The 24808-nt window shown below is 37.7% G+C and overlaps 1 protein-coding gene across 4 annotated transcripts in view; it reads right to left on the bottom strand.

The window, feature by feature from the left end:
- LOC136252134 (uncharacterized) overlaps positions 1-24808 on the bottom strand; it is a 122689-nt gene that overhangs the window by 7704 nt on the left and 90177 nt on the right. For 3 of the 4 annotated variants that reach the window (XM_066044525.1, XM_066044539.1, XM_066044531.1), the window contains exons 41-44: positions 17103-18361; positions 16912-17055; positions 9519-9732; positions 3069-3143 (exon numbers count right to left, since the gene is read on the bottom strand). In XM_066044525.1, the coding sequence (XP_065900597.1) occupies positions 3069-3143; positions 9519-9732; positions 16912-17055; positions 17103-18361 (1692 nt within the window). Of the gene's footprint in view, positions 1-3068; positions 3144-9518; positions 9733-16311; positions 16419-16911; positions 17056-17102; positions 18362-24808 lie in introns of those variants that run through there. The other variant, XM_066044545.1, reaches the window with a different exon arrangement.

The raw sequence follows: 24808 nt of genomic DNA, 5'->3' as shown, positions 1-24808 counted from the left end.
ACTTTTACCACTGCCTGAGACATGTTGAGGTTCAGATAACTCAGGTTCCACTGTACTGTATAGTAAGGTTCCCCCTAAAATGACGGGAATCACTCAAAGTTCTGTGGTTAAAAACTACCATAGAAACATCATACATGACAAAAATCACATTTAATAGACTTATTGCATCTATCTTTAAATTTAGTATTCACAGACGTCCCGATTTTAATTTTCTAAAGAGCCTAAAACCAAAATTTTGGTCTTCCTGACCACCGTTGCAAGGCTAGAGGCCAAATAAAGCAGCACGTGGCAACCATTTCGTATTACAATAATAAACTCACTGTGGCATGTGCCTTTTCTGATTCCGATGAGTATATATCCTAGGCAGGACAAAATAATGATAATTCACCAGATAAAACACTATTCGGAATCTGAGTTTAAACAGATGTGAGAAAAGCCATATGAAAAATGCCGTTAACAAACATTATCGATACACAGTACTGCAGCATCTACACACTGCATGTGCACTGTAATTTCATGTGAGGAGCATCTAGTCTGGCTAGGGCCAGCACTAATGCACTATTAGCATGGGATTTTTACTAGAATTTAGTTTTTCATCCATCCACACTCAAAAATTTTAATAGACAGCTTATCATCACTGAATCAGTAAACTATATGAATACATCAAGACAAATCTTGCTTACAGTACTGTGAAAGGCAGGATGCTGAGTTGTCTGGGTAACAGACAAAAGGGTATTAAAAGATCACAGTTGTCAGAAACATACTATAAACAGCTGACCTCAACACTCCAGAGACATTACTAACTTTTATTAAACAAGTACATAGAAAAATTTGGAATTTTCAACTAGAGTAGAGACCATAGCAAAGAACTGAAACAAGCTGGAGTAGTGCACGATATTAAATCACAGTAAAACAATAAGAAGTGTTATATCCCTACTGTGCATTTCCATTATGGTATCTTGAGCATGGTAGGGATATAACACTTCTTATTGTTTTACTGTGATTTAATATCGTGCACTACTCCAGCTTGTTTCAGTACTTTTATCGATGTGCTACGGTCCCTACTCTAGTTGAAAATTCCACATTTTTCTGTGTACTTGTTTGTTAACTTTTTTTGTAAATAATTATTATAACTGGTGAACCCACGCACACCGCATCTAAAATGGTGCCATGTGCCCTAATTATTGTCTGAAAAGTTAAGTATCCATTTCGCTTCATTGTCAGCTATGTTCAACGTGTTACGCAGCATTTCGAATCAAGAACTGTTTGAAAAGCACCTCTGCTATCAAAATAGCCACTAAGAAAAATATGAACGATTTCCGTTACAAAGGAAAGCCATCACGTGCTACTGCCATATTGACACTTTTCACTGTCAGCAAAGATGAATGGGACACACTGGTAAGTCCATGAAGAATGCACTGTACATATTGCAGTATGCCAAAAGGCACCTGTCAGGCCGAAGCAACGTCGAACAGTGAAAAAATCAAGCCTGTAGCCTTAGTCATTATCAAGTTACGTTTGTCTGAAGGCATCAGGCAGTCAGTCACTAGAAAACTTCGTTAAATAAACTGTATTCTTAAAATTCCGTAGCAACTTGTTGAAAGCGTTTCGGGTCAATCTGAAAGCTTGTTTGGGCTTAGTTTTACTCAACCAATACTGCCTCATCATCGTCAGGGAAAATTGAGGCTGTTTTTTGGGTGTTTTATTTTTTTAGCCACGCCTACTCCTTTGTGGTCCCTACTATACACTACTATCATAGCGTATGATGAAGATATGGTAATGTACTAGCCCATTAAACAAGACAAAAAATGGTTTCGGTCTTGATACCCTTTTTTCTCATCAGTCTCTTTCTGCCTTCTTAATCTAATAATGAATGATGGTGTGATGGCTAACACATGATTGGCCAACCTCATGAACAGGAGAAATGTCGAGCAAACGATGAACAGACTCGGGAGGTGGAAAGAACTTCATTGATTTTTTTGCATATACTGAACTACTGTTTTTCGGAATGTTGCCTTCGTGCTGGCTGAAAAATGGAATGTATATTACAGTCACTGCTTATTCTGGGTTCAATGTTTTCATATTAAGGTCTGCTGTGATGTGCTTATAGGGTCATCAACTTGTCATCTGATGACATCCAATGTCAAACTGGCCTACTCTGAAGGTTGCCTTGAGTATGGAACTTTGCTCTGTAGCTGGTACATAATTCACAGGCAAGGGCAGTCCATCTAGCCCAGGAACAAAATTAGCATGTGTGCACAAACTTTGCATCCCTTACTTCATCAGTTTCTCTTAGCCTGTCTAGCTGTCTTCTGTACCTGAGCCATGCACTCTTTCCATGGCCACATGGCTCTCTAGCTTATTTTCTTTCTACAGTAATGGTGCATCCATTTCTATCATGTTTATTGTGTTAGCTACTCTGTAACCAATCTGTAAGTATGTATCTGTTATAGTGCAACAGGCAGCATGAAATAGTTTGTGTGCACAAACCTTGAGTCCCACTCTTCATCAGCTTCCCTTTCTTCTAAGTCTTTTTGTGTTTGTAACAGGAATATGATGATTGATTGAATGACTATACATGAAGTGTGTGGGACTTTCTATGTTCACTACGCAAAGTTTCGGGAACATGATTGCTGTACGATTGTACGTTGCACACTAACAGTGTGGGGGTTTCCATATTATTTACATAAACCTTAGGGATCATGATAGTATACAGTCATACAAAACTTTCGGGAAAGTGGATAGTTGTATGGTTGTACTGACGGCTGAACAAAATACTGCCAGTTTTGGGGTGAGCCTGAAGCATTAAAGATGAAAATAAAAGTTTAACTCTGTTCCCAAGAATAAGGAATTGCTACTCGACGATTCATGATGGCGAACATTAACTGGCTCCACTAAGTTAAAAAACCAAGTTGTTCACATAGAAAGACATCAAGTACCGCAGTGTATCTTTTGCATTATAATTATTTATCATGTACAAATATCTTGAGAGCACACAGGTGACTAAGTTATTTAGTAAACCTCTAAATGAACTGTACTACAGTCTAAAATGTAATAGTTTTCCTTACACAAATGTTCAGTATCACTGTTACCAGATGTACCAGGTACAGTCACTGGCAAGTTTGCAGTACGTGTAGCCTTTCCTGCAAAAGGATCACATATACAATTATCTCTCAACCAATAATTAACATGTATCAAGTACGTACATTAACAAGTTAGTATACTGTGAAATTTCATGTTCAAAATTCTAAACAGAATATTAAAGCAAAATAATTTCTGTAGTTTATAGATTGCATAGAAAATTAATTCCTTCAATAAAAGTATAACTTATTGGTACACTGGTAGTAGTGTGGCAGCAGAAGTATACGGATTTGATGGTCTACATAAGTAGGCTTGTGGATGCTAACTAGTGTACATTCCCTCACTACTTAATGCACATCATAAAGTTGATTGGTACATATATTGTATCCATTACTATACCTATGTTATATAAATTGGTTGTCACCCTACTTGTTGGTCAGAACTTGTTTGCAATAAAATATTTTGTTCTGGGGTTTAATTGTCATATGTCATTCACCAAAAGTCATTGTATTTTGAGCCCTCCAGGTTTTGTGACAATATACATATGTACCACATTTGAAGGCATCTGTTTGGAGTGACATTTATGAATATATGAAGATGTCTACATTGATACATTTGAGGGCCATTAAAATTAAAGTGGCTTTCAAGTATATTGTTATTCCAAATTTACCTTTTGGCATGGAAATTCTAATGGAACTGCTACACTAGCAGGGGCGGATCCAGGAGCTGGCAAGGGGAGAGGCACAAACAGGCTAAGGTGTAGCTTCAGTTGTAGGTATAGTTAGGGACAGCAAATTCTCTTGTATTTTTAAGCTCACCTCATAGTATTGTATCACTACTTAGTTTTGCTATTTTGGCTTTGTAAAGTTTTATAATAACTGTTTAAAAGGTTAGAATGTGTTAAACTCCACAACACGATAATTATTTTAGAGGCGCTTAGTAGCGTAAGTGACCTATTATCGAACGGTACCTATTATCGAACATAAAAATCACGTAACGTATTCAGAAGTTTACAATTTTATTCCGCATACTCGTAAGGTGTTTATATGGAGAATTCCAATAGTGTAGCCTATTCTTAATGAGCTTTCCATCCTTTAGAGTTTATGTGTGGACATCACAGCGGTCTTGATACTCATCACCACTGACGAAGAAATGAAGAAAAAGAATACAGGAATCGCCGTGAAAGAACTACAACTCGAGCGTGACTTTGGTGGCAGAATTGGCCGACTGTTTATCATTTTCCTGAGTAAAAGATGTATCCACGATGACTGTACAGAAGGGGTTGTTGTAAACAAGGATGATAAGACTGTGTCATTGTTTGTAATGTGCTGATTTTTTACTGTGCGCATTTAACACTAAACGATTCGCCATTGTAACTCACAAGTGCATGCTTGTATCAAAACTATGTTTCAGTTACAGTATCATGGTACTTCAGATAACATGTTGATATAATAATCAAGAGTGTGTAGGTTGCACTGAGGTCACCAGAGAAGAAAAAGTGCAAAACGTTCGATAATTGATTAACGGAAATTAATGGGCGTTCGATAATAGGTATCGCTGTTCGATAATTCATATTTTACGGAATGCAGAAATCCACTCATAACATGGACACTAATCGGATACTATTGCTCAAACTTACGTGAGGTATTCTACAAGAAAGGCGCTATACCTCCTGGTGAAAATTCGAGGTTGATACTATTTTCCTGGAGATATTTATGAAGTAAAGTATAAACCTTGTTCGATACTTGGTCACTTACACTACACACAAAGGTGCTGGGTGACAATTTGACATTCACAGTTGCTTTGACTTTTGTTTTAATGGTAGTACTATACACATTTTTATATACGAGTTACATAAATTGATTATGGCTAGACAAGGTTTAGTTATATTATTTTTATTTAATAATGCTTTACAGCACAAGTGCTGAAGGTCTGTAGGATACCTGGTCCTACAGCCTGTTTAAAGACTTTAACTACATAAGTTTAGCATGAGGTTTAGTATTTCAATCAAAAAAAGTATGGCATTTGCCCCAAGTGTCACATCCTGGATCCACCATTGGCTAGTTGGTACTTTCTCAGGTGTTTTCTTAGCAGACTATTGCTTTGTTGAATTCCAAGATATCTTTAAACCAGGTGCACACTCATCACCACCCACATGCAGGATGGGCACTTGGCTTCATTGTTTTCCAAAAGTGTGATGTTTGTTTTTGTACCTATATTTGTTTGCCTGGCACATGAGCAAAATGTTTTGTCAAAAGCACCCAGTATGTTAGAAATGAAGGCTGCATACAGCCTGTGTTAACTTTCTGCTATGGTAAGATTTGCTGTAAAGTGGCTTATTTGTGCTGATTTGAATTATAGGTGAAACAGGTTCTGAATGTGCTCTAAATGCTGGTCTAACGAACATTTAGCAACTGGCAGAAAAGGTAACAAGTCTACCAAAAAATAGTAAATCTCTTTTACATAGCTGTAAGGTACATTACTTATGCATACCAATTTGAAGAGCAGCTTTGAGGCATTCTCTAGAAAATTTTTGTAGCATGACAAGTTACAAAACAGTTGGTAGCTGTGTATATCATCACTGGTTTGAAGTGATTTATTTGGTGGTTAGCAGCTAGTGCTTGGTAACATAATTAATGTACTAAGGAATTACAAAACATAAAATAACAATAACTCGTTCAACACTCTTGGTTTCTATTATATACTCTTGATAGTGTGTTTAACACACACACATGTGTAAACTATGCTAAGTAATACACCATAACTTAGTGACAAAATCACTAATAGTGATGTGCGATATGCCTGAAATGGTGTATCTGTATCTAACAGCTGTGTAGTCACGATACGATATCGATATGCGATACAGTGCATCTTTTGTACAAAGAAGCCAAGTTTAATTAAGTGCGTGGGCGGCCGATAAATTTTTATTGTTTAGTACCAGCCATTACACCATTGCACTATTATATAACAAGCTTAAGGAGTCTAGGAAACTGGTAAAAAATCCAGCTACACTCTTAAATTGAAGAAAGCCAGACCTTCATATTTCCGTGATTGCACAATCAAAATATCGATGTGTGTATCGGTATCGCGATACAGCTGTAGTATCGCGATATTCCGATATATCGATAAGTATCGCACATCACTAATCACTAAGCATTAAACTTTGCAATGAGATGTACAGTATAAATGGTAAGGATCTAACACTTATTCGAAATGGCTGTTGGCACACTACTGGCACGATTATATATTATTCTTCATCACACTGTTACCTGTTCTTCTATATGTACCCTGCCTATCAATTTATGCTTAAAAGCTAATAGTCATTGACATCTATTGCAGAAACACTAAGTGTTTTCTTTTGAAAAAGGTATAAGTGCACAATGAGAAAGAATGGTGCATGGAATGAAAGGTCATATACACAGTTATATGTGCAGAGCTTTATTGCCTGTAAACACGCCCTGTATACACTGTCAGTATAACTACTTAACTTCAGTGACAAAAGTTGACATGAAACTATGTGCTGAGGTGTATGGTAGGCATATGAAACCAGGCACAGCACAGCGAAGACACAGCACAGGTAGGCACAGCAAAACCAACAGTTAAGGTATTATTAAATTTGGTAATAAGATAACACATAGCATAATTAATATCGATTATCGTCAGCATTTCATCAAAACCATCATAACTTTGTAAGTGAACAACCTATGAAGGTCCAGTCTTCATTGTTCGATAGACCGTTCTTCACTCTCCATAGAAACTGAATTTCGAAGCGCTAGTGGAAGTAATTAGCTCATTACGTCAAAAAGCGTAAAACCGCAAATAAATCAATTATCATCGAAATGAATCTATTATTGACTGCCCAGTACATTTCCACAGATCTATTATTGACAAGTTTAGAAATTTTCTGCTCTAATTTTCTGTGGAATTCACAGATTCCCAAAAGATTTTTATATAATGTGAGGATATCCTGGGGAGTAAATGGCTCAGGTTTGGCTTTGTTGTGCTGTTCTATTGCTCTGTAATTACATTATGGCTTTTTGTGGTTGGTGAAAAACCACCAAACTGTTCGTAATAACTGGGTATCTAGGACTAGTAGAAGATATACAAGAAATACTTTCTAATACTTACCAGTAAAGAAAATCATGTATTTCGCTCTTTGTTTAATCCATATACTACTAATCTCCTAATATTACTGTTTATGCTTGCACATGCTTCAATATTGTCGATAATAGATATGCGTCGATAATTGGCCGCTTACGCTAACAGGGAAAAAACTTGTAAGAAAAAGGTTATGAAACAAGTTGATGTTATGCTACATCTAAAAAGTAGGTGCCCATGCATGCAGTTAATATTGTCCTATACCAACTAAATAGGCAATTAATCAACCATGTATATAATTTAGTTTACATCCATTATATTGTTATTATCGATTAAGCTAGATAATTATACAAGCAAATTTCGTACATACTTCATGAATTATTTTGTAATTTGGTTGCTATGCACTGTTAAGGAAGCATAACTACCTAAAACAAACCACTCTAAATTGCAAATTAATCTTCTCAACTATTTTATAGTGTGGCTATCATGTTTTCTCATGCAAATTGTATAGAGAAGGCCTCGAGGCTGCCCTTCCTTTTCATTCATGTAAGTATGGGTAATGCCCCCTTTCAACTCGAAGGATACTCTATCTCTAGTAGCCTAAGAGGCCTTCAACGTTGTTTTAATTTGATGAAAAATCGTTAAACGTCTATAAAACCGAAAGGGAAAACCGTTCATAAAGTATATGAAGAGTCACCATACCTGTATTTCAGACCAAAGAAACTACCTCAGAGCAAAGTTAATGTATGTGGAAGTTTAATGCAGACTTAATCTAGCCTTCAATTCTTACATCTGGCCGCTTTTTACCATTTTTAATGCTTTTACTCAAGTGAGTGTGTATGGACAAACAAACATAGGCAGGCAGGCAGGCAGGCAGGCAGGCAGGCAGGCAGGCAGGCAGGCAGGCAGGCAGGCAGGCAGGCAGGCAGGCAGGCAGGCAGGCAGGCAGGCAGGCAGGCAGGCAGGCAGGCAGGCAGGCAGGCAGGCAGGCAGGCAGGCAGGCAGGCAGGCAGGCAGGCAGGCAGGCAGGCAGGCAGGCAGGCAGGCAGGCAGGCAGGCAGGCAGGCAGGCAGGCAGGCAGGCAGGCACGCACGTATGCACACACACACACACTTTTACCAAAACAATTTCAGTAAACCAGGCGTGTGCCTGGTTTAAAAAGAAAAAAAAAGATGCACAAAACGGTTGGCTAAATGAAAAAAGAGAAGAAACTGAACTACCCAATATGTGTTTAGGTTGTTGAGTTAACGGCGTTACGAGGAAGGAATGCAGACAAACAGCATTTCAACTTTATAGATCTTAGAGGTCCAGATGTGCATAATTTGCATATTTCTGTTTAACAAAAGATACTATTAGCTGACGGGCACTTGGTTTTCAGAAGTATGTGTGAATGGTTCAAGTAAAAAAAATTTTTTTTTAAATTTAAAACAATTACAATAAAAAATTACAAGTGCAAAATTAACATGACTGAGCAATCCCTTGTGAAAAAACTTTAATGGTCAGTTGAGCTGAAAAATGCTGCTGCAGTGAAAGCTGTCTTATAGCGACCACCTGCATGCATAGAAAGGACACCTCTAAAAAGATCAACTTTAAATTCAAAAGATAATCTACTAACCAACCTGTTTAAGCAGCTGTCTGCCTATTAAGGCCAAAAAATCTAGGCCCAAAAGTGACTGATATTCTACTGTATCTCTTTACTTTTGGCTATAGTCTAGACAGCTAGCATACTGTAGTTGTCAACTCATAATTTTTAGGTGAAACTATTGTCCTTTTTAACTCCAAAAAGGTTAATTTATTAATACATGACGTTTCATTTTTATATTTGAACTATTCATATGTATAGTAGCACATAAACTTGTTTTTCTTTTTTATCTTGTCCAAACTATGAAGGAAGCATTAAACTAGAACAATGCTTCTACAAGAAGTTACTATAGGTAAGTAGATTAGTGTTTACTGTTGTTACACTATAAGGAACAAATAATACTAATACATTTTGTTATATTAACTACATCAATAGCACATTATCATTTCTAGTGTCTTCACATACAGCGTGGACATTTACAACTACAATACTGATCAAGCAAAATTAAAGCTTTTAGCCATGTATTGTAGTTATATTAAATATTTATTTCCCCCCAAGATGATTGGAGATCAACAGTTTTTGCTGGATCATTGCATGCAACAATAGTTGGCCAAGAACCTTAATTCTTTTAAGCATTTGGCAACTGTTATGTACATGTACATATAGTTAATGCAACAATTAGCATCAATGCATAAAACCGCTGTAATAGAACAAATAAATCAAAATATTTTCTACTGAATTGTATTACTTAACAAACCTATTTTTGTATCAACTGAGTTGTTGTAATCGACTTGAAACATGGTTTCAGTAGCTTTGTTACATAACACAATCCTTGAACTAAGTGATGCATCAGATTTGGTTTTTTTGTAATTAGCAACAAATCTAGGAGGAAATGCACAAGTTTCTTCTAGCTTCTCCAAAGTAGCTTTTCTGTCACGATACTTATGAAAATCAAATTCTTTATGAGTTATCTGCAGGATTCATATACATCCATTATAAACATGAGAAAATTGGCGTAAAACAATTTATAAGGCCACTCCAAAAATTGGAATGCAGATTTCTGGTCCCCCACAATATAAATTCCTAGAATGGTCACTGGCCAGTTGTAGCCCGGGCGGCTCCTTTGATCTAAAGTGTGAAAGTGTTACATGTAAACTTGATAAATATGCATGCCTTGCACAAAGAACTGTAACTATCAAAGCACCTGTTCTATGGCTGCACAATTTACATCATTCTACTTGTGATGTAACAAGGATTAAAATGATACATACCTAATGCTAGGCCAAAATTAGCTGTGTAAGTAACTTTTTGGTACGGAAATGTCTGTAACTTGATGGTGGTTGCTCCTATCACCTTGCAACTAATTCTGTTCGATTTGTCATTAAATTTTCCATCAGACCATATACAACTCATGTCAGTAAACGCACAATATTGAAATCAAACACGTGGCTGGAATTTTGTAACATGGAGACGCGACTTGCTGTTGTTCATCGCTTCATAACAAGTAAGTCACTGTAGTTACATTGCCTCTCCAAGTATCCCAGTACTCAGACTTTAATCACTGTGCTGTTGTAGGCTACAAGAATTCAGTTACCCCACCTAGTGTCGCCATGTGAGCCCATATTGTGTAAACATGCATTTCCCAAAAGTTTTCTGCAGGTTTAAGAGCTAAAGTTTGCTTTATAAAAGCCGTTCGTATTTCGTGATTTTAGACATGTAGTCATGTATTATAAACATGTAGCTGTAACCAGTGGTTTTAATATAGTGTTAGCTATTAACCCTTTTCAGGACGAACAGGATCAGAAACCAGTCTACCAATTGAAGTGGCCAAATGTATTTTCTAATACAAACAATGTTTGCATGCATGAAATGAAAGCATAATGTTGTATGGAAAACTAGTGCAAATGAAGAAACATCCAAATGTGTATTACACAAGAATAAAAAAAAGTAGTTTAGCTAGGTCAGATCATTCATATTATCTGGGATATTTTGCCTGAGTCAAGTTGGCCCATCCATTCTATAGAATGTCTGAGTCAAACCCAGATTAGATCATGTGCGAAACTAATGAATTTTTATTTTAACCAGGCATGTGCCCACAGCCGGCCAAAGGCCAGTTGTGGTCGTGCGCCTGGTTTACTGAGATTGTTTTCGAAAGTGTGCGTGTGTGTGTGTGTGTGTGTGTGTGTGTGTGTGTGTGTGTGTGTGTGTGTGTGTGTGTGTGTGCATGCGTGCATGTGTACCTACCCCATACCTATGTTTGTCTGTATGCACCCACATGAGCAAAATCGTTAAATGGTAAAAGGCAGCTTACACATAAGAAGTACATAAAAGCAAAATGAAGTCTGTATTAAAGTACAACACAGGTAAGCTTTGCTCTGAGGTGGTTTCTTTTCAGCGGTCTGAAATACGGGTGTGATGACTCTTCTCAGACTTAGTGAATTAATTACCTTCCCTTCGGGCTTAACAACTGAAAAACAACAGTGCAGGCCTTGTAGACTACCAGGAATAGCCTATCCCTTTGAGTTGGAAAGGGGCGTGATCCTTACATATGTGAATGAAACTTAGCTTTGAGGTTTTGTTGAGAAAATTTGTGGGAAAACACATGATAGTTTAAATATAAAACAATTTAGAAGATACTTCTGTGTGTAATATGTTGGGTTTGCTTAATAAGTGCTTCCTTAGCAGTGCATATAGCAACAAAATTGAAGAATTACAAAAATATTATGAATTACAAAAATTTCATGAACTACGAAATCATAAAGTTATTATATAATCTAAAACCTATTGCTAAATACATAATTGGTTAATTCCATGGGCCCTGGTTTTTAGAAGTAGCACAACATCAACTTGTTAATATTGATTAAATACAATTTTGTCACTCAGAGATAGCTACTCACTATTTAGCTGACAGTACAAATTGTATTAACTTGTTTCACCACAGTTGACCATACTATAATCAAAGTAATAACACTATTAGAGGAGAAATAGTTGTCTACTAAGGGGTACTCCACAATTTTCTGCTTTTTCGTGAGTGTACAAACTGTACACTAGGGGGAGGGGGTAAAATCGCATGTACGCTTTTTAAAATGTCGATCACGTGGGTTGGCGAGAAATCCGAATGTAATGATAAGGCTCTAGTAGTAAACCTCTACTGCTACTTATTCAGTGTTCAATTATAAATGGTGGACTAACGCGAACTGATGCTGTTAATGCATGGGCCCAAGTCAACACATGATTGGATGAAACTGTGCTTTGGCAAACTCTGTGTAGCTAGGGTTAGCTACCAATGAAAAGAAGCTTTATAAGCTAAAGGGAAGATAAAGTTCATTGAATCTACAGGTAAGACAGTTATCAGGTAACACGTACTACAGGCTTTATATACTTTTATAACAGCACTTACTTTTCTTTCTCTTTAGTCTTAGCCTAGCAATTAACACTGATAAACGGTTACAACTGAATAGCTTGTAGCTACACTGCTTGTTGCTTTTGTTTTCTACCTGCAGAAAGTGTTGTTGTGGGTTTAGGAATACTGTTGGGTATGGGAGGCTGAATTATGTGGGTACTAATTTGTTTACACTACATAGTTGTGGTAGTTGTGGGTTGCCTATAGAGAAAACCTGTCTCTGCAGAGTGTACCCACATCTCCTGACTCCAGTCCACCTCAGACTATGGTGAATACCCAACAAACTAGTACTACTGTTGCTACTGCCAGTGTTGGGATGGTTTTGTATGAACACGTTGAAGATAGTCAAGAATTGTTTCTATGATGTGTATGTACACATTTGCAAATGTGCATCAGGTACTAATGCCCGCTGTGTGTAGGAATGTTTCTTTCAGGGTGTCAGCTTCAAAAGCATCAAAATGATAAGATGCCTAAAAGACAAAACAAATACCAAACATGAATTTTGCAATATTAAAAAAGTATCCATGTGTTTGTTCTGCTATACAATACATCCATGTGTCAACATTTATACAGCACACTTGGGCTGGAGGGGGGGTTAGATAAAAGAGTACTCTTTGTACGCTCGCGAAAAAGTAGAAAACTGTGGACCACCCCTAAATCAAAATATATGTTGGAAAGTCATTGGAAGCTGTTGAAGGCACAATGCAAATTACATACATGTTCCGTATTATGCATGACAGCCAATTAAGTGCCGATCTATGATACTCTTTTGTAAATTCTATTTCTGCAATGAATTTTTACAATTAAGGTTGTATTCTTTAGCCTCTGCATCTGAAACTCAACATCTATTTTATTGAACTTGGCTTATGCAGATAAATATAGTTTTATGAAGCAAAAAGTTATGAGACTTCAATGGCAGAAAAGACATTCAATTGGATGCACCTGAGCTAGCTTAGTACATCAAGACACACAGTAGTGTGTCGTGCGGTCCAAGAAGCCGGCGCGCCACACTGTGAGTATATTGACAGGAGGAAAGAAAACGCGATTTTCACACATACGTAGCTCTGTGATGTCTTATCCGATTGGATCCAAATTTGGTACAGAAGTGCCTGCGTGGTAGGGTAGTCTACATACAAAATTTGAAGAAGTCGCCCCAGCCATTTCCAAGATATGAGCTGCCAAAGTTTTCCTTCATCATCTTCTTTTCCCACACTTTCCAAAATCTGCCATAACATACAAATGCATACTCCAATAAAGAAAATCGGTACATTTAAAGGACTCATTAAAGGAATCTCAATACCAAGTTTGGTGCGAATCCGATAAAGAATCACGGAGTTATGACCAATTATTCGTGTAAATAAGATCAAGCTTCTGTCACACCCACAGGGTAAACCCCTTGAAGGAATGGGCTGAAAGCCAACTACATGTAGCAAAACTACAGACCTTCAGCACTTGTGCTGTAAAGCATTAATAAATAAACTAGTGTCCATTTGGTTCTACTTGGGATACTTAGAGATAATGAGTTACTCTCTAGAATTCCTATGGATATAATTACATGAAAATAGCAAGAAGAAAACATCCTGACCACCTGGTAGACTCCTGTAAGCGTTCGAGCGTAAATCGGTTGGCTGCAGGTTCGAGGCTACCTAGGTCCAGTCATGTCCTTTCTCCAACTTTTCAAACACACCTTATGTAGCTAAAGTCTTTGAGTAGGCTGTAGGACCAGGTGTCCTACAGACCTTCAGCTTTAAAGCATTAATAAATAACATTAATAAAAAAACGACATCAAGATACTCTTAATAGAGAATTCAGCTGCTGAGATAGTCTAATAGAACAGTCACCCTGTACAGACTACAGCTACAAATAATTTGCTCTAGAGTTTCAGACCATTACAAACACCCTGTAGAGAGATCAGCTACAAACAAATCATACTGTAGAGAGATCAGCTATGACATCAGCTAGAAATAAGTCACCCTGTAGAAAGATCAACTATATAGAACAAAGGCACAATGTAAAGAGTTCAGCTATAAACAAATCACCTTTTTTTAGATCAAGTCATTTTGTGGAGAGATCAGCTAGAAACAAGTCACCTTGTAGAGAGTTCAGCTATGAAAAAATCACCCTGTAGAGAGAACCATTACAAACAAATCACCCTGTAGAGATCAGCTGCAAACAAATCACACTGTAGAGAGAACAGCTATGACATCAGCTAGAAAAAGGTCACCCTGTAGAAAGATCGGCACAATGTAGAGAGTTCAGCTACAAACAAATCATCTTGTAGAGAGAACCACTACAAACAAATCACACTGTAGAGAGATCAGCTAGAAAAAGTTACCCTGTAGTGTAGAGAGTTCAGTTACAAACAAATCACCCTGTAGAGAGTTCAAGTCACCTTGTAGAGAGTTCAGCTACAAGCAAATCACACTGTAGAGAGATCAACTAGAAAAAGTTGTCCTGTAGAGACATCAGCTAGAACTAAGTCACCCTGTGAAAGATCAGGTAGAACCAAGTCACCATGTAGAGAGTTCAACTACAAACAAATCACCATACGTGACTGTCTCTGGGAAAACTGGTCTTATCACCCATGTACATGTATTGAGAAACGCCAGTTTAAATATTCAGAGTGTTGTAGCTTGCCAATGGTGGTAGCTATGCGCACCAAATTTTCGCACGTTTTATAACAATTTATTACCTTCCAGATCATCCACTGAAGAAGTAGTCAATAGCTAATTTCCCACCATTTTAGATAGTTATTTAAAACCGAGGTTGGCTGTACCAGGCGAGCTCTAAAAGGGGTGGGAGGTGGGGGGAGTCTGGAAAGCGGGCAAGATTCTGTTTAAAAATTGAAGAGGAACATTTTGGGATGAATTAGGCCAGGTTATGAGCCATTCATGGCTCAAAATTGGCTAAAACGAAAGGAAATTTACAGCACAGGCTATTGTCCAATATCACGGAGCTGTACAGCCACACACAGCCTTGGCCAGGGTTCCATCAACACCCCAGACTACTCGTACGGCTCACCACTTTACTTGAAAAAAGCAGCTAGCAAAAGCAGTCCACTTTACTCTGGTTGACTGTGACAGTGAAATTTGATAGTGCATTCATAAAGCTTTGCGTTTATGTGAAAAAATCTAACTTCCTGTCTTGGGCGATAAAACCGGTTTTTGTAGATCCAGTCATGTATAGAGAGATCAGCTAGAAACAAGTCATCCTGCAGAGCAAGCAGCTAGAAGCAAGTTATCCTGTAGTGAGTTCAGCTACAAATGAGCCACCTGTAGAGAGTTCAACTACAAACAAATCACACTGTAGAGAGATCAGCTATGACATTAGCTAGGAAAAAAAGGAAACCCTGTAGTCTAAGATCAGCTTGAACCAAGGCATCATGCAGAGAGTTCAGCTATAAACAAATCATTCTGTAGATAGAAACAAGTCACCCTGTACAGAGTTCAACTACACTTCAAGTTAATCTGAGCAAAAACAAATCACTGTAGAGAGTTCAGCTACAAGCAAGTCACCCTGTAGAGATCTCAGCTACAAACAAATCATCCTGTAAAGAGATCAGCTACAAACAAATCTCACTGTAGTCTAAGAGATATCAGCTAGAATAAATGTAGAGAGTTCAGCTAGAATCAAATCACCCTGTAGAGATTAGTTTTAAACAAATCACCCTGTAGAGAGATCAGGTCACCTTGTAGAGAGATCAAGTCATCATATAGAGAGTTTAGCTACAAATCAGAGAGATCAGTTAAAGCAGAGTTCAGCTACAAACAAATCACCATGTTAGATCAGCTGTAAACAAGTCATCTTGTAGAGAGTTGAATTACAAACAAATCATGCTGTAGAAAGATCAGCTACAAAAAAGTCACCCGGTGGAGAGATTAGTTAGAAACAAGTCATCCTGTAGAGAGATTAGCTAGAAACAAGTGGAGATCAGCTAGAAACAAGTTACCCTGTTGAGAGTTCAGCTATATAAACAAATCACCCTGTAGGGAGTTCAGCTACAAACTAGTCACTGTGTAGAGATCAGCTAGAAACAATTAACCCTGTAGATACAGTGTAGTTCAGCTACATACAAATCACCTTGTAGAGAGTCCAAGTCATTCTGTAGAGAAATCAGCTAGAAATAAGTCAACATGTAAAGAATTCACCTGAAAACAAATCATCCCATAGAGAGTTCAGTTGCCATTTATTTTCTACAGAATAACTTGATTATAGCTGATCTCCACTGGATGACTTGAAATGTAGGTGAACTCTCTGCATGGTGGCATAAAATGCACGTAATAATTTCAAATTACTGATAAAATCAAAAATACAGTAGTTAATATACAAAAAGTCTGCTTTGAATGTCTTTCTTCTCTCTGTAGTAAAGAAAACAAACACGGGTTAAAAATTTTAACCCCCAAAGCCGGCAATAAGATGGCTTTGGTGTATACAAATACAAAAAGAATGGATATATCTAAACCAAAACAACCAAGCTGTAAAAAACGGTGCACCCCCCATAAATACCATGGTGAAAAAAGATATGAAATCCAAGGTGGCAGCCAAGAAATGGCTGTGATGATTTGTTAATTGTAAACTTTAATAATAACAATTCAGGTGAATTTGGTGCTCTTGATTTCTTGGCTGCCACCTTAGATTTCACATCTTGTTTCACCATGGCCTTTTTGGGGGCTGCACCTTTTTTTATAGCTTGGCTGTTTTGGATTAGATTAAATATAGCTCTTCATACACAATGACTAATAAATACCTCTTTAAAAGGAATTGTTACATCCCACCCTGGAACTACCGCAGGATCAATTCTGACAGTCAGTGCTTGTTCACAGTTAAAGGAGAATACCTTTGGATTTTCCATTAGTTGTGCTCCCTTTTTATGGTACTGCTCTTCCACCACCTATGTATACATTCATTACTATAGCAACAAATGAATTTCAATAGTACCTCTATGCATTCTTTGTTTACGTGACATATGCATATCTCAGCTTTTAGTGTTGTTTGGAAGTTGTATGTATAAAATGAAACATAAAAGTCATCAGGAATGGTAATATCATCTTTAGCAAGACAATATGAACAGAAATGATTGGTAGAAACAATGCAATACCCAATTTCATTGTCAAAGAAAACTCCATCAAGTAGTTGATTCATCCTAAGCAATCCTTCCTTACCAACTTTAGTGTGCTGTGAACATGCCTCCAGAGCATATAACCTATTAAAATTAGTAACATTTCTTAAGCTTGTGTGATGACTTAGTATCAAGTATACTGGAATTTTGAAAGTGTACATTGCACTTATCCAAAAATAGCTGCTTATTGGAAAATATCCATCTGGAAGTTCATATGGACCAAAACGACTTGCAGTAACTTGTATCTGTACACAATCTCCTTGTGAAATGGCTCCAGGAGGAATAAAAAAGGAAAAATTGTGCTCTTTCTTGTAAAACACACCTCCACCATGATCAACAAAATAAGATGTTATATTGTCACTATCAAATGGACATTTTTCAGTAACTTTGATAAAATTATCAGGCATGAATTTTGCCTCTTTGTTTTCATTGTCCAATGGAACTGATATGCAGCTCAGCAATAGATAATAGGACAAATAGAGGTTCTGAAGTACAAAGCCAGTATGAGTTTCTTGAACACATGGAGGAAGTAAATGGTCTGCAATAAATCTTGGTCTGATATTCCTACCACAAACATTCACATTTACCAGTGACTTGTTAGTGGATAAAATGACATCTACTAAAAACTCACATACTGATAAATATGACACACTATTATTGTTCAGTAATAAAACTTGAAGATTAGGGTGGTCCCTTGAGGTTTGAGCTATGGATATTACACCAGTAAATGTCAGTAAATTATCTGATAGGTTTAAGTTTTGTAGTGTAGGACAGCTGACAATAATGGCTTTTATGCTCTCTATGCAACCATCACTGATAAAATTATTATTTATATTTAGAAATTGTAAAGTGGACATTGTTTTCAATGCTTTGTTGATTTTGATTATGTTTGTAGCATTTAGCCTTGTATGAGAAATGTCTAACTTTATCAGTGAAATAGTTTTGGTTATAATCAATGCAATCATATCAGCTCCTTTATCAGTAATATTGCAGCGACTGAGATTCAGTGTTTTTAGTAGTGGTAATGCTTCGATCACTGTTTTTCTTGTTAATATCATTTCAGGAAACACAGCCTTTACTGTAAAATAGAATAAGAAATGCAATGTCACAGTAAACTATTATTAAAAGTTTATAATCACATACACATATCCGTACATACATACATACATACATAATATGCTAATATGTATGTATGTACTTACAGTAGCAGACATAAAATGTTTGCATTGGGTATACCTGCACTGCTTACACTGTTCATAGGGGCCATTGTGAGCTTATATAGATACAAAATAATTAAGATAACATGAAAAAACATAAATCCGACTTGCAATCCTCTTTGTATACACGTAATACATGAGTATAGGGAGCTATAGTTAATCATAATAGTCACTCACTATTATATTGTACACTTGTAGCTTGATGGAGACTCATATTAGTAGAGCGGTTAAGCAAAAAAATTGTTCACTTTTTGATAAAAGCACCATATTAGATACGGTGCCATTAAAATTACCAATCATATAATGCTCAAAGAACCTGACAAGCAAAATCAATAGAAAGTGTATTGTGGAAGCCATGAAAGCGCTCCGTAGAAAATATACTGAAACTTTGCATCAGCATAGACAAGCAAGGGATGGTCATATCCAAAAGCTAATCAAGGGAGGTGTCCATCCAGGTCATTAGCTTGTCATGTTAAGAAGCAAAGAGAGTCATGGTTTATGAAGCCATAGATGTGCAATACATTATCTCTGTTGGATTGTGTCTGTACTTTTAACACTAAAATATTAGAAGTATCTAAAAAGCAGTTTAGTTTACCACATTTTGAAGATTTTTTGATTGCATCTGTAAATTTGAAATACCTTCATATGATTTAAGCACAGCAGATTCTAAATGCACTTGTATGGTTTCCTGGCTAGAAATAGGGTTATAACCCAGTTTTAAATTTTCAAAACATGCCCTAAGGTAATTTCATCAAAATTTGTTGCTTAGCTGCTCTACTATACAGGCATATACACTGGTCTCCTTTTTGTGTTGCACTGTGGTTGCATTCTGCTTATATGTTGCATTTATGTATCTTTAGCATTCTCAAACAAAGCATTTGCATTGTGTTTTGTTAAATTCATTGTAAATGCCAATGCAATGGGAGCTTTTTTGTCCATTACTGCATGCATTGTAGTAGGATCTGGAAATGAAAAACAATCTTCTTTAGTTTCTCCTTCAATTCTGGCTGATTGATCCTACCTAAATATAGTGAGCTAAAGATTAGCTCCCTTTTTTTTTCAGTAGTGCACATTGTGAAAATGGATAATGCAGGCCTGCCAACCAAGGAAATAGAGAAACCTTGAGACTCTTGTCTTGATGTCCAGAATAGATTACTGTATCTGCACAGCTTAGGTAGAGACAACAAGTGACATAGCCCCAAGCTATGCCTGGAACCGTGACAAGGCCAGCGACACACATGCACATCTTCATATGGGCATCGGTACAGCTTTTAAAACAAGTGCATCACTAAGCTATGTATATGCATGAAATTCTAGACCTACAGCAAGTGTGTACAGTCTTCTCACTTCTCCAGTAAAATAGCTATATTCTTACTTGAACAATTACACTGAAAAATTTGGAATTTTCAACTAGAGTAGGAACCATAGCACATTGATAAAAAGTACTGAAACAAGTTGGAGTAGTGCATGATATTAAATCACAGTAAAACAATAAGAAGTGTTATTATTGTAAGACCCGATCGAATAACAAATCTTCCACAACAGGTTAATCAATGTATAAATGCCAGACTCAACAATGTACAGTCATTGCAAGGTTTTATATGGTACATGATATAATGTTATGTAGTTATGTGATGATGTCATATAGTTACAATGATTGTGTCACACATGCATAAGTGTTATAAGTTAATTACATTAGTTAATTAGTTAGTTCTACATACTACATTCGCCCCTCCCAGTGTTAGCAAGTGTTTCTGTCATTAGGGATGGTAGCGGTCTGGTGGTCGTCTGGCTCGAGTAGGGTACCGTGGTCCTGACAAATCATCTTCAACAACATGATGTTCTATTGATGGGGGTGACCAAACTTCTTGTTGTGGTGGTGCAGTTAAAGTTGAGGTGTTAGAAGCTTGAAGTCTTGGCCTCAGTCTGTTGATGTGTACAGTCCTTGATCTATTTCCATCACTGATGGTATAAGTTGTAGGACTCATTACTGATTTTACACTCCACTCTCCTTCCCATCTAGCGTCCAGTTTTCCTGCCGTTGGAATCGACAACCACACAGGATCACCCTGTTTAAAGTTTCTGAGTGAAGTATGTTCATCAAAATAATGTTTTTGTTTGTTGCTTGCTTGAACATTGTGTACTTCAACAAAATCATACATCTGTGAAAGTTTATCCAATAATTGATGTTTGTATGAGGTTACACATAACCAGTTTTTGTGGTAAGAGAGGGTTTGTGTGCACATCTGCCAAACATTAGTTCGAAGGGTGAAACACCTGTGGAAGAATGTACTGCTGTGCGATATGCATAGAGTACTAACGGCAGGTACTGTTCCCAATCACCTTGATTGACAAAAGCCCGAAGCATTTGAAGAAGAGAGCGGTTAAACCGTTCCACTAAGCCATCACCTGCAGGATGATAAGCTGTGGTACGCGTCTTTGTTACACCAAAAGCATCAAGCAAAATTGTACTTTTGAAATTCCTGCCTTGATCGGAGTGAAGAATATCTGGGATGTAGTTGGTCAGTTAGCAGAGAAATTTGAGTAGTGGCAGCAGTGGTGTGATCTAGATCCTGGTAGTCCTTTCGTGACAGTGCATCAGCATTGCCATTCTCTAGCCCCTTTCTGTATGCAATAATATAGTCATATTCTTGTATCGCCAAAGCCCATCGCGCAAGCAGGCCTTCCATTTTTTGGGATGACAGCCACTGTAAAGGGGCATGATTGGTGACAACTGAAAACTTTCTACCTAATAAATAATGCCTGAATTGTTTCATCAAAGCATGCACCACAACTAAACATTCTTTCTGTATAACGCTATAGTTCTTTTCAGATCCCGACAAAGATCTACTGGTGTAAGCAACTACATGGCCACTTTGTTCTAGTATGGCACCAATACCTACAGCGCTAGCATCAGTGTACAGCTGGAAAGTTTTAGCTGTTGCGGAAAAGTCAGGATACTTAAGAATAGGGGTACACATAAGTGCGTTCTTCAATCTGGCAAATGCCAGTTCACACGACTGGTCCCATGCAAAAGGTGTATCCTTGTTTGTTAGTTGGTACAATGGTGATCAAGGCAGGAATTTCGAAAGTACAATTTTGCGACAGATTCTTGATGCTTTTGGTGTAACAAAGACGCGTACCACAGCTTATCATCCTGCGGGTGATGGCTTAGTGGAACGGTTTAACCGCTCTCTTCTTCAAATGCTTCGGGCTTTTGTCAATCAAGGTGATTGGGAACAGTACCTGCCATTAGTACTCTATGCATATCGCACAGTAGTACATTCTTCCCCAGGTGTAGCATCGTCTGGATCTTAGAGGACAGTTACGCTGTACGTGACCCGGTTGATTACAGCGAAAGCACAGGAGTCTGGCTGGCTGGCGAGAGTACCGCAAATTAATAGCTGCCACCTGTTCAGTCAGGGAGGCGACCTGCTCCATTAGGGCTTCCATTTGGCCGAGTGGTTGTTGAACAGCTGCTGACTTTTCCTCTGGCTTCCCACTTGCTTGAGCATCGATCATCATCAATAACTTTGCATGCTGAATGAGTTTTTCCAAATCATCAATTTCTCCCACCGCTCATAGTTGCTTGCTCACTACGCTAGGAAGGCCTGTCAGAAACTGGTGGATTAATAGCTGCTGGCGTGTTGGAGCGTTGGTCTTAGGCATGGCCTGCTCTACCAACTTTTTCAATTCGTGCACAAATACTGACAGTGATTCACCAGGTAGCAAGTGCCTACGATGAAAGTCATCCATCGAGACGAACTGGACGGGAGCTAATCTCTCTACCATTTTTGCTTTCACATCTGCATAGCTTGCTTGCTGTTCAGCTTTTAATTCTAGCCAAGTAGCTAACGCCTCTCCTTCTAGTAATGTTGGCAACTTTTTTGCCTTGAGTTCGTCACTCCAATCGTTTGCAGTACAACAAATTTCATAGCGTTTAAACCATTCTGTCGGGTCTCCTTCTGAAAAGAGTCTTGGTAAACTGACATGTTTTGTACCGCTTGTCGTCGTCATAGCTACTTGCAACCGTCCTCTGCTACCAATGTAAGACCCGATCGAATAACAAATCTTCCACAACAGGTTAATCAATGTATAAATGCCAGACTCAACAATGTACAGTCATTGCAAGGTTTTATATGGTACATGATATAATGTTATGTAGTTATGTGATGATGTCATATAGTTACAATGATTGTGTCACACATGCATAAGTGTTATAAGTTAATTACATTAGTTAATTAGTTAGTTCTACATACTACATTATCCTTACTGTGCATTTCTGTTATGGTATCTTGAGCACAGTAGGGATACAGTACTTCTTATTGTTTTACTGTGATTTAATATCGTGCACTACTCCAGCTTGTTTCAGTACTTTTATTGATGTGCTATGGTCCCTACTCTAGTTGAAAATTCCAAATTTTTCCGTGTACTTGTTGTTAACTATTTTTTGTTAATAATTATTATGACTGGTGAATCCACACATACCGCATCTGAAACTATACCAATTATCGTCTGAAAAGTGAAGTATCCATTGCGCTTCATTGTCAGCTATGTTCAACCCGTTACAGAGTATTTTGCATCAAGAACTGTTTAAAAAGCAACTCTGCAATCTATGCATACTGAAAGAAAGAAATGGTGTTGTGTGCCCCAGTTATATCAATTATCATCTGAAAGTATCCATTACGCTTTGTTGTCGGCTATGTTCAACCGGTTACACAGCAGTACGAATCAAGTGCTGTTCGAAAAGCACCTCTGCAATCAAAATAGCCATTGTGAAAATACGGACGATTTCTGTTACGAAGGGAAGCCATCACGTGCTACCACTAAATCGACACTTTTCACTGTCAGCAAAGATGAATGGGACACAAAGGAGGACACTGGTAAGTCCATGAAGAATGCATTGTACGTACTGCGGTATGCTTAAAGGCATCTCTCGGGCCGAAGCGACGTCGAACAGTGAAAAAATCAAGCTTGTAGCCTTAGCCGTTATCGAGTTATGCTTGTCTGAAGGCATCAGTCAATTACTCAGTCAGTCAGTTACTCAGTCAGTAGAAAATTCCATTAAATAAACTTTTTTTTAAAATTCCTAGCAACTTGTTGAAAGCGTTTTGGGTTATCTGAAGGCTTGTTTGGGCTTAGTTTTACCTAACCAATACTGCCTCATCATCTTCAGGGAAAATTGAGGCTGGTTTTTGGATGATGTTATTTTGTGGACCACGCCTACTCCTTTGTGGTCCCTACTATACAGTACCATTGTACTGTATGATGCCACAAACTATAAAGCCATTACTCCAGTGACTAATACTTCACTTCTCGACTTGAAAGCACAAGGCGCTTACAATATCACGTGATGCTATGGGGTTGAGAAGTATCAATTTCTACCTAGAGACTGAAACTACGTAAATGATATTCTCACCAAACACATGCTACATACCTAAAACATATAACGAGGCAAGCAAGTGCCCATGGTGTCACTCTAGCTTTTCAAGCAGTTTCACCTTCAGTAAAGTAGACTCACCTCTTAAGTCTAGTCACTGCATGTCTATTCCACTAGCGTTAAGTAGAAGGTTCAAGGCCAATATTTCACGACTTTGTCTCAATTCCCTCACTCAATCCCCACCGTTTTTCTACCTATAATCACATGATTGCATCTCTATTTATTGCCTAACTTTTATAGTTGTACCACAAGCGAGTTACATGGGGGCAAATCCGGGGGATATTCCCTGGAAAGAAAGGTGACATGGCAACTTTGTGTTAGATGTATATTCGTGGGTGTCGTGTATAACACTAGTAACTTCGGAGGTACTTCCTTGCAATTGGTTCATTGCACTGCTGCAGTTTAGCCGCTTAGACCCTAGCTAACTAATGGTGATGATACGTGAGAATTTAATAGAAGGCTTAACTGAAAAACTGTGAGTTTAGAGCTACTGCTAGTGAGACCTTGAGCTTGATAGTGAAATTGCGAGACGCATGGTAAATCCGTGAGGGTTGGCAGGACTGGTAATGTTATCTAATCCAAAACAGCCAAGCTGTAAAAAAAAGAATGCGGACCTAAAAAGGCTATGGTGAAAAAAGATGTAAAATCCAAGGTGGCGGTCAAGAAATGGCTGTGATGGTAGGTTAATGGTAAAAATTTTAATAACGGCAATTCAGGTGAATTTGTTACCAAAATCAAGTGGCACTAAATTCACCTGAATTGTTGTTATTAAAATTTTTACCATTAACCTATCATCACAGCCATCCACCTTGGATTTCACATCTTTTTCACCAATTAGCCTTTTTGAGGGCAGCACTCTTTTTTTTAC

The sequence above is a fragment of the Dysidea avara genome, chromosome 1 (genome assembly GCF_963678975.1).
Source record: "Dysidea avara chromosome 1, odDysAvar1.4, whole genome shotgun sequence".
In the NCBI taxonomy this organism is placed as follows: Eukaryota; Metazoa; Porifera; class Demospongiae; order Dictyoceratida; family Dysideidae; genus Dysidea; species Dysidea avara.
Note: the sequence above shows the minus strand (reverse complement) of the source record. Positions and strands in the feature narration are given on the sequence as shown.